Source organism: Lycium ferocissimum, chromosome 2 (genome assembly GCF_029784015.1).
Source record: "Lycium ferocissimum isolate CSIRO_LF1 chromosome 2, AGI_CSIRO_Lferr_CH_V1, whole genome shotgun sequence".
NCBI classification, from domain to species: domain Eukaryota; kingdom Viridiplantae; phylum Streptophyta; class Magnoliopsida; order Solanales; family Solanaceae; genus Lycium; species Lycium ferocissimum.
This window is the reverse complement of record NC_081343.1, coordinates 66,652,448-66,663,088: the sequence shown is the minus strand read 5'-3', so window position 1 is coordinate 66,663,088 and position 10,641 is coordinate 66,652,448. Positions and strand designations below refer to the sequence as shown.

The following is a 10,641-nucleotide window of genomic DNA, read 5'->3' as shown; positions in this document are numbered from 1 at the left end:
CTTGCTTAGCTTTTTTAGGGGCATTTCGGTCATTCCAGTCGAAATGAAACAATTTGATTGGGCTTAAAGGAATTTTACTGTAGCTTCTGAATATATTTTCGACTGGTTCGACTAAAATGACCTTTGCTTATATCATTATCTGTCAAAGACACTCTTCCCCACAAAATTTTATTCCTCATCCCCGCCCAACATGCAATTCTTTTTCTTTACTGTTGTGCAGTTTGAACATAATCATGTTAATCTATAGTTAAGTGTTTGCGATATAAATAATAAGACAATGTTATAAATATTTTATACAATATTCCCTCCGTTTTATATTAAGTGGTGTTTCTACAAGTATCATACAACGTTAACACACAACGCTCGGTATTTCTTCCACAAAATAAAGATATTTTACATTTCTTAGCACTTCATTAGTTTTCTGCTCAATTTCTTTTTTAAACTATACAAAGCACTAATTACTTTTTGTACTATAGAATTTTTGAATGCTCTTATGTCTTCCTGTTGAAGTATTTTTATAAAATTTAATCCAAAAAAAGAAGTATTTTTGTAAAAAATTGTTAGCGCGAATTTAGCGTATCGGATTGCCCTTTTATAAAAGTTTTTGTTGAATTTTAACTTCAAGGTGATGATTGAAAAATTTTAGCAACATTGGGCCCGTGCAACTGCCCCACTAGTCAAAACAGAGAGAGACGAGTTTTACCCCCGCGCACTAATATCTCATTTTACTCATCACTTCTGAAAAATGATCACAAAAAGAGGCTAATAACTCATTTTACTCATCACTCCTATTATAACTCATTTTAGTTTATGGGTTTTATATTATAATTTTTTTTACTTGTTAGGTTTTGAATAGATTGTTTGTGCATATAAAATGAACTTTTAACACAAATACAAAATGATTTTCATCCCCAACTTTACTTTAAAAAACAAACGGCCCCCCGCCCCCTCCCCTCGCAACTTTGAACACTAGATATTATCTCCTCTTCATCCGATATAATGACTTTCATCCTTGTTTTTTCAATCCTTCATTTATGTAATACATTTTATATTATATTATAATATAATATTTATATTTTCAATCTAGATATTTATAAATTATTGTTTAAGTTCATTAACATTATAAGTAGAATAGTAATTTTACGAATTTGTGATAAAATCTAATGCTATTTTTATGATTGTTATTTCAATATTATATGTCTAAGTGTGTGTGTGTGTGTGTACATGCATGTGCGTATATTTAAGTCTCTTATTATCTATTGTTTATATAAATAATCAAGTGGTTCTCACTAATGAAATATTTCTTAAATTATAATAATATACAGTTACAGTGTAAATAAATCATTTTTAAAAATTTGCCTCTATTTTTAAATTATTTTCACATTACTTGCATAGAAATATATTCATAAAGTTATTATGACCTCTAATTTTTCACTTGTATGAATAACTATTAAAGTTTTGGTTATTTTTAATAAAATTATTTTTTTATTTATTCTGTTAATTTAATTTATTATAGAACATCATTAACTTATATACTCAATTATATCCTCACTTTTTTCTTCGTCTAGAAGCTAATATTTATTTTTTATTAGAAATTGTTACATGAATTATGAAAATAAAAAACCCGATGATTTTAAAGAAGTTAAAAAGAAGACAAAAGTTGATAATCTAAGGGTAAAATAGGCATTTAAAAAAGTCAATTAGGATAAAAGGGGTAGAATGTCTATTATTCAAAGTTGAGGGGGGAGTTTGATTTTTAAAGTATAGTTGGGGGTTGTATGATTTTCACCCTTTGTATATATATATATATATACATATACATATATATTCCCTTTGTGTCAGTTCTGCTCTGTTTTTCCAAGTATTTAGAAGATTCAACATGATTGAGTCTTATGTTGATTGTCAACCTATCACAAGTTTGCGACTTTGCATCTTTATTTGTGTTTAGAACCGACTATGTTTAGCAAGGTTCATATTATTGGTCTAAAACAGTCAAAAGTTAAATAATATTTTAATAAGAGTATCAAAAATAAATATCACTACGATAATATTTTGAATGAATTAATGAATTGGCTTGAATCGTGCTAGATACTATTCTAAAAAAACTAGTTTACCAATGTGAAATATTTCCTTAGAATTGCACGAGCTTACCTCTAATTATAGAGGATACAAGAATAAAAAAAAAAGAAGAAGTTAAATTACAACCCCTGCTCAATTAATATGAAAAAAGAAGTAAGGGAAATTGAGCAATTAATATCTATGAAGAAAAATTAAAAAAGAGAAAGAGGACGTGTGTTGATTATCTCAAGGCAAAGGAGAGCCTCTATTATAGGCAAAATGAATGGCTTAATCATAATCATGAATAAGTGTCTATCTATATGTCCAAAACTTGCTTCGTAAATGGACATTCATCCATTTATTTTCATGATTAATTGACAACATTGCATACGTGTGGACTAATAATTTGCCAATCAACACTTTGAAATACTACCGCATATGAATCCTTTGTCTCGGTTCTGTCCTATTTTTTCATAGTATTTTGAGGATTTAGCGTGATTTAAGAATTTTGTTGGCTGCTAGTCTATCACAAGTTTGCAACTTTGCATTTTTATCTTGGTATGGAACTGATAATATTTAGCAAAACTCATACGACGGCCTAAAACAACCTAAAGATACATACGACGCGATATCGTCCTTTAAAAGAAAGTTCTCTACACTTTATAAGCTTTCATTACTTTTCAAATACCAATATCGTATTTTGTTCACACACCCAACACATATATTATAAATCTCCAATTAAACATCTACCAACTTCCAACCTAATATGTTGGTGTAGAAGCAATAAATGAAAGGAAGAAAACAATATTATTGAAAGACTAAAAACATGCAACCACGACTAGCGCAATTCCCACATGGAAAATAAGTCTTGGACCATGAAAAAGACACCGACCCTACTGGACCCCGAATACCATCTTTTTCAGTAGTAGATAGAATACTAAGATTATTCTCGTACATTACATAGTCAATTAGCATAACTTATGGTCTTTGTTGAGTCACATGTTGTTTTCATGCATATTTCACCATTCGTTTTCAAATCTAGGATATTATTGACCTCTACAGGGTAAGATATCTCTCTCTCTCTCTCTATATATATATATATATATATATGTATATATATATCATTTTCAACTCCAACTTTACTTTAAAAATCAAACTCCCTTCTCAACTTTGAACAATAAACATTCTCCCCCCTTTATCAAGGGTAAATACATTTAATAAAACATAAAAGAGTAAACATCAATAAAATGTTCACAAAGTCATCAACTTGAAAACCAGGAAAAGAGGTTGTTAGAGCTTTTCATAGTTTATGCCGGTAGAAATTTGCTCGCACTGGGTTTCTGTATCAAATAAATAAATGCATTATTACTCATATCTTTCGTATTTATTACTAATCATAATTAAGTGATGTTATTTTTATATTGCTCCTTATTAAGTTCTAAGATCAAATTAATTGGTTTGACATAAACACCCGATACAGTACATAAGTATTTACTATTTTTAAGTTCTAAGATCAAAATAATTAGTTTGAGCGACTAAAAAATATGCGAGAATACTTTGATGAGTAGAGTTTACCTGTAATCTTTTCTATATCATTTATAGTATTAAAAAATCACAGGCAATAAATTAAATTTGTTCTTAAACACGAAGAAATAGAAAAGATCAGTAGTGGTATTCTTTACCAAAAAATGGATTCCGTAGTTTGTCATCCTTGCCATATGCATCGACATACCTCCAAATCTTCTTTCTACTCCAAACTTCTCCAATGGATTTTTTTTTTATTTTTTTTGGTCCATTGAACTGTCAAAGACATATCTAGGCTTCCCCCCTTTCCTTCTACCATAGTAGCATTTTTTTACCAGTACTATCTAACTAAATTCACCAGGCCCCTTCTGTTCTTATTTATCCTTAAACACCCATTGTCCTCTGGAGAGATGCTTGATGCTTGATGCTCGCCAAATAATGCTGGATGAAGTGTTCTTCATAAGCTAAAAACAATCCCTTAAGGTCATTTTGTCTTCCAGCTGTAAATATTGCATATGTTACAACTTTAATGAGCAGTCATTAGGAAAATTATGTCACTTTATTTGCTTCCCATTATTGCAACTCTTACGTTCTTCAACTACTGCCAAACTTTTTCCAAATATCAGCTGTAAGGTGTTACTACGTGGGCTATGTAATATGGACTTTATTGGTTTGTATTAAAATTGCAACTCTTACGTTCTTCAACTACTGCCAAACTTTTTCCAAATATCAGCTGTAAGGTGTTACTACGTGGGCTATGTAATATGGACTTTATTGGTTTGTATTAAAAATCTGTATTCATTATCCAAACGTCGGCTGTAGGTAGGTGCATTCATTTTTGTAAAGCTATTTTTAAGTCATTTTCCAATTTTTTATTTTTTTTGTTGTAGAAAAAACTCATAAAAAGGAGAAAAAAGTAAAATATGGTGAATGTCATTGCTGTTACAGGTAGAATGATGTTATAGAGAAGTAAAATATAACATGAAAAATCGGTTCCGAAGAAAATCAGGCCGTTATAGTGAAATGTTGTTATAGTGAATGGCAATTATATAGAAGTTTGACTGTATATAGATTTCTCCTACTAGTATATACTCATACCACTATAAATATATGTATAGAACAAGTTTTCTTGATCATAAAGCCAGTGATTAGTTAAACGAATATTTTTTGAACGTTTACTCTATATGGATTATTATTATACCACTCTTCTAGCTCTCTTGCTAGCCTGGACTTTGATCCAAGGCTTCACTTTATTACTAGCATTATTACCAACAAACAGAAGCAGAAAGCTTCCTCCAGGACCCTTCCCATTACCCATAATTGGAAACCTCCACTTGCTAGGCAATCAGCCGCATAAATCATTTGCCAAGCTCGCAAATTTTCATGGCCCAATTATGCGTCTGAAGTTGGGCCAGATAACAACTGTGGTCATTTCTTCTTCAGACCTAGCCAGACAAGTGTTCCAAAAGCAAGACTTAGCCTTCTCTAGTAGATCAATTCCTGATATGGTTCAAACGGAAAATTTTCACATGTTCTCCGTTTCTTGGCTTCCCTCTGTTTCCCCTCAATGGAGAAATCTCCGAAAAGTCTTGAATGCTTACATCTTCTCCGTTAACAAGCTTGATGCCAGCCAGCACCTTAGGTACGTTACGTTAATGTTACCGTGTGTGACCAAATCATCTAAAAGCATAAATCGTTAAAGAACAGGCTCTATTTAATTAATTGTGGTTTTTCAGTACGCCCTCTCATGTGCGTGCTTAAAATTGTTTCATGGGCTATAAGCACGCAAAAAGATATTTTTGATAAGGAATGGCGGTGAGTCGACCCATAACCTCTGCATGCTCTACTATCAAGTTAATTATGTGATTACCTCATCAAAATTCTTAAACGATTAGCGAATACACACTTTTATTTATTGAATCATGTTTTCAATAAGGTACAAGAAGATCCAAGAACTTGTTGTTTATTGTCAAAGGAGTAGCCAAATTGGCGAGGCGGTAGATATTGGTGGAGCAATTTTCAGGACCTTGTTGAATTTACTTTCCAACACCCTCTTTTCAAAAGACTTGGCGGATCCGTATGTAAATTCCGGTAAAGAATTTAAGGATCTGGTGGAGGAAATAATGATGGACTTGGGTAAACCAAACTTGGTGGATTACTTCCCACTGCTAAAACTTGTAGATCCTCAAGGGCTGAGGCGATATAATTCTCGTTTCGGAAAGCTACTAAATCTATTTAATGGAATGATAAGTGAGAGGCTGGAGCTAAGGAAGGTTCAAAATGATCAAAAGACTGATGTTTTAGACGCCTTAATCACAGCCACTGAACAGAGGCCCAAAGAGATTGATCTCAAGCATATAGCAACAATTTGTTTGGTGAGCCATCTTAAATTCTCCTAGCATATATTTAACATATTGTACTTTTAAAATTATGAGTGCAACATTTAAAATTTTGTCGAAATTTAGAATATATATAACATTAATAAATATAACTTGCATTTTCACCTCAAAGTTCTCGGTGTATCTCAGGACCTATTTGTTGCCGGGACTGATACAAGTTCGAACATAGTGGAATGGGCTATGGCTGAGATTCTTAAAGCTCCAGAAATTATGAAGAAAGCCCAAGCCGAGCTCGCAGAAGTCATCGGAGAAGGCAAGGCAATAGAGGAAGCTGACGTTGGCCGGCTCCCTTACTTGCAGTGCATTATTAAAGAAGCTTTCAGGCTGCACCCTCCGGCTCCTTTTTTAGTTCCTCGAAAAGTAGAGCAAGATGTTGAGGTGTGTGGCTACACTGTCCCTAAGGGTTCAAAAGTGCTTACTAATGTGTGGGCAATTGGCCGAGATCCAACTCTTTGGGAAGACCCTTTGATATTTAATCCTGATAGGTTTAAGGATTCAAAATTGGATGTGCGAGGTCGAGATTTTGAGTTAATTCCATTTGGTGCTGGTCGAAGAATTTGTCCTGGTTTGCCATTGGCTATAAGGATGGTTCCAGTAATGCTTGGCACACTGTTGAATACATTTAAATGGAAAATTGAGGGTGACATTGCACCAAAAGACTTGGACATGCAGGAGAAATTTGGCCTCACTTTGGCCAAACTTCGCCCTCTGCGAGCCGTCCCGCTTCCCCTTCCAACTCCCAAGGATGGCTTCCTAGAAAAGGCAATGGATTAATATTGTAACTAATATTTCATTTCCAAAAAATGAAAAAGAAATGAAGCATTAATTAGTATAAGCATAAATTATGTACTCAATAATTTGCTGTGAAGGAAAGTTTCTTCCTAAGAAAGAGATAGGGAAGATTTATTGGAAAAGTAAGCATACAAGATGTCTAACATCCATGTACTACTTGCATTTGGAATGTTAACTCATATTCGAATTTGATTTACATTTTTTCAAGCTAAATATTTACTACTGGCTGGTAACTCGAAATGTTACCACTATATTGTAAAACTAAATCGTTGTAAAACTAAATTGTATTTTATTTTTATTTAATAGAGAAGTTAACAACATTAGAAGAAAGATTTTGACTCATAATTTCATTTGGTGCTGGTCGAAGAATTTGTCCTGCTTTCTCCACTGGCAATAAGGATGGTCCCAGTAATGCTTGGATAATTGTTGAAAACAATATGGAAAATTGAGGGCCACATTGCACCAATACATTTGGACATATGCAAAGTAGTCAACCCCTTCATTAGCTAGCCAAAGTATACACATATACCCATTAGCTAGTGTCACGACCAGTATTTCCGTGTTATGACTGCGCCCTACCTGTGCACCCGAAGATTTACGAGCCAAAATGTCATATTAGGACAATATTCAGATTTAACAGACCTCACTCGTACCGATAATCGAAAGCTAACATCATACAAATGCTGTCCTAAGCGGTCGCCCGTGTCAAAACATCACATCAGAGTCAAAGTTGGCGGAATGTACATCGCCCAGACACACTCATGCAAACATGGGGCCATATCGGCCGTAGTGAGCATACGGTGGCCGCTTAAGGACGAAATCGAAATCATATACGTACAAACCGGAACCACACACAACCGAGACGGACCCACGACCCACAAACATGACTACAAAGCCTCTACAAAATGCACGTACATACGAACATATGACGGGATTGTGCCCCGCCGCACCCGAACAACAAATATACAAAATATGCATAGCAGCACCATATATATACCAAATGTGGGCTCCTGAAAGAGCACTTCAAAGTAGCAATAGGTAGCCTAAACCGGAGTCACCCAACCGAGCGCTCAGATCACGCGCAGCATGAAACGCACTTCGAAGAGTGGGGTCGAAGACGGATAAAGTACCGAGTATGTAAAGCAAGAGGTACAAAAGAGTCCAAATCATAACCGGAGTCGAGGGATACGAAACAAATACAAGAGGTAATGCATCAAACCCCGTGCGGAATGCGACGTACGGAATGCAAATAAAAATCATGCATAAGGCTCGAACGTGGTCACCCCCGACGCCGGTGCCACAACACATCATACTCCGTGTTTTCAAATCTCCGTACATCTCCGAACACATCATAATATCACACACATCATATCATCAGAATATATCAGAAGCCATATCACATCATAACACCATAAACGGTAACCGGCCCTATGGCGAGGTCTCGGAAACCGTAACACATCATACTGCCGAATATGTCATGGGCGCACGATCACAAAACCTTAAGCCGGTACCGCGAACGAAATCATAATAATCGGCACGAGCAGAGTAGTGCAGAAGTCATATGCATATTAAAAGTAAATCACGAGACTCGGTACATAATTTCATATATTTGTACATTAGCCTCAGGAGGCTAAAAATAGGTATCGAGTTAATCAGAACCAATATATCAAAATTTCGGACTTTTAGTTATCAATTTTTCAAAAGACGTATCGTAAGTTATTCTCGGAAAATATAGTAGCGCTCATAGTGATGAGCGTTCAAATAACATAATAAGACATTTCAAACGGACTTAGAGTCATAAACGTACGCTTCCTTTTCATATCGTACGAAAGTGAGTCGACAAACCAAATAAGGGAAGTCTCGGGACTTGCGGGCCCACTCGGTCAAGCCGAGGCAATAACATAATTTACAAACATTAGGCTCCATAAAGTTGTCTATAGAAGTTTCGGAGCGATTCGGATTCATTTGCGAAAGTTACGAAGATTAGGCATTCTTTTAACCAAACAAGAGGTTTATAGTTCAATCGCGCTGAATGAATAGTGACCAAAATCAAACTCAGATTTCTAGGAGCAGAATTAGTCCCGAGGTTCCGTTTTCGGCCTAGTAGGTCTAGGACATGCCATATGAAGAATAGGTAAGCTTTACATACCTTACGGAGGTCTTGTGCTCGCTTAAACTCAATTCCCGTTTCGCCCAAAATCTGCAAATGGTCAAAGTTACCAAATGTAAATCATATGTCTTTGGGAGATTATTCTTAGCCCTTAACCGTCTACAAAATTTGGGCAAAGATCTCCCCTATACATATAGCATCCCCGAGATTCAACTCGGCTCAAAACAACCAACAACAACCCAACAACATCATCAATAGCATTAACAATCACAACATAACACAATATAACACAACTAGTCAACTTTCCGACATAGCGCAATAGTTTCCATTCCGACTTCACATTCTCAAGTCAATATCAACATGCTCTCATTCATTACGGACCAAGATCATTACAATATAATCCGGAAGCATTTCATAGCATTTCTACAATATATATTCTCAAAATATACAAAATATACAAACTTTCCACCAAAGTCATAATTCATCCAACACTTCTAATTTTTGGCATACTTATTCATAACACATTTCCATCTTCCAAATTCATCAACCACAATCCTAACTTGCACCTTAACATCATCATTATCACAATAACATAAAATCATTCCAAAATGACATAACCTTCTACATTCCATTTCAACGCTAACTTTCATCATTTTACCTTCATATGTATTGCAAAGATCACAACAACACAATTAACATACTAAACAAACTTAATTCATTTCCATCCTACCAATCATCATACCACACGGCCAAACATCAATATTTCAACTTCAACCAAATTTATTCAACTTTCATCTCCAATGTGAATTCCACCACAATCACAATTAGAATACAATATAAAATCAACTCATCTTGCCTACACAACCATGCACACACACGGCCACATGCATGCACACCCATTCACCATGCCAACTTCCATATTTTCATAATTTCTACTCATTTCTACATTCCACAACACAAACAAACCTTCACAACATAAATAAAAAGGATGAATTCTTACCTTTTTCTTCCATCTTCTTCACTTCTTCAAGTTGCTCAAACGACAAAACCAATGGGTTGTCTCCCGAAATAATTGCACCACGTTGTAAAGGGACCTTGAATTGGTATAAATACCACAAGAGAATAATTTTAGAATCAAGATTGAAGGCCTTAGAATTTTTCTCTTTCTCTCCTCCTCTATTCGGCCGAGAGGCCTTTTTTTGTTTTTGCTCTTGATTTTTCTTGTTGTTTCTTGAATTCTCTTGAATCTTGATCTCTCTTATAATAGTTTAGTTGGTCACATGACATAGCACATGACCAACTCCATGGGTTGGGCCAAGCCATGGAATGGCCGGCCACCCTCTCATCTTGGGCTTCAATTCTTCATTTTTTTTTTAAAGCCCAATTGACGACGGATCGTTTTTGGAAATTCACGGGACTAATTTACAAGATTCCAAATTTGCCCTTAACCTTCCTTAATATTTTTGCGTCAATATTTCCTTAAACATTGCATGCACATTAAGTAAAATCCAATTGGAACCTTAATTCCTACCATTCCGAATTATTTTCGATTTTTCCGAATACGCACAAAATGCGAGATATAACAGCTAGACCGGCCATACCCCCCACACTAAAAAAATAAATTATTCTCTGTCGAAACTAATTTCATCTTTACGTTGAATGTTTTTCAGTTGCAGATAATTTATCGGTTTTAATCATCGTTTCATTTTTGTAGAATCAATATATATATATATATATATATAGCTTTTATTGATTTAC

General features: G+C 34.7%; 1 protein-coding gene across 1 annotated transcript; it reads left to right on the top strand.

The window, feature by feature from the left end:
• Positions 1–4,688: 4,688 nt before the first annotated feature.
• Positions 4,689–6,969, top strand: LOC132046944 (geraniol 8-hydroxylase-like). The gene is made up of 3 exons (XM_059437791.1): positions 4,689–5,224; positions 5,519–5,957; positions 6,111–6,969. The coding sequence occupies exons 1-3, from the start codon at positions 4,767–4,769 to the stop codon at positions 6,753–6,755; spliced, it is 1,542 nt and encodes a 513-aa protein (XP_059293774.1). The 5' UTR covers positions 4,689–4,766; the 3' UTR covers positions 6,756–6,969.
• Positions 6,970–10,641: the final 3,672 nt, after the last annotated feature.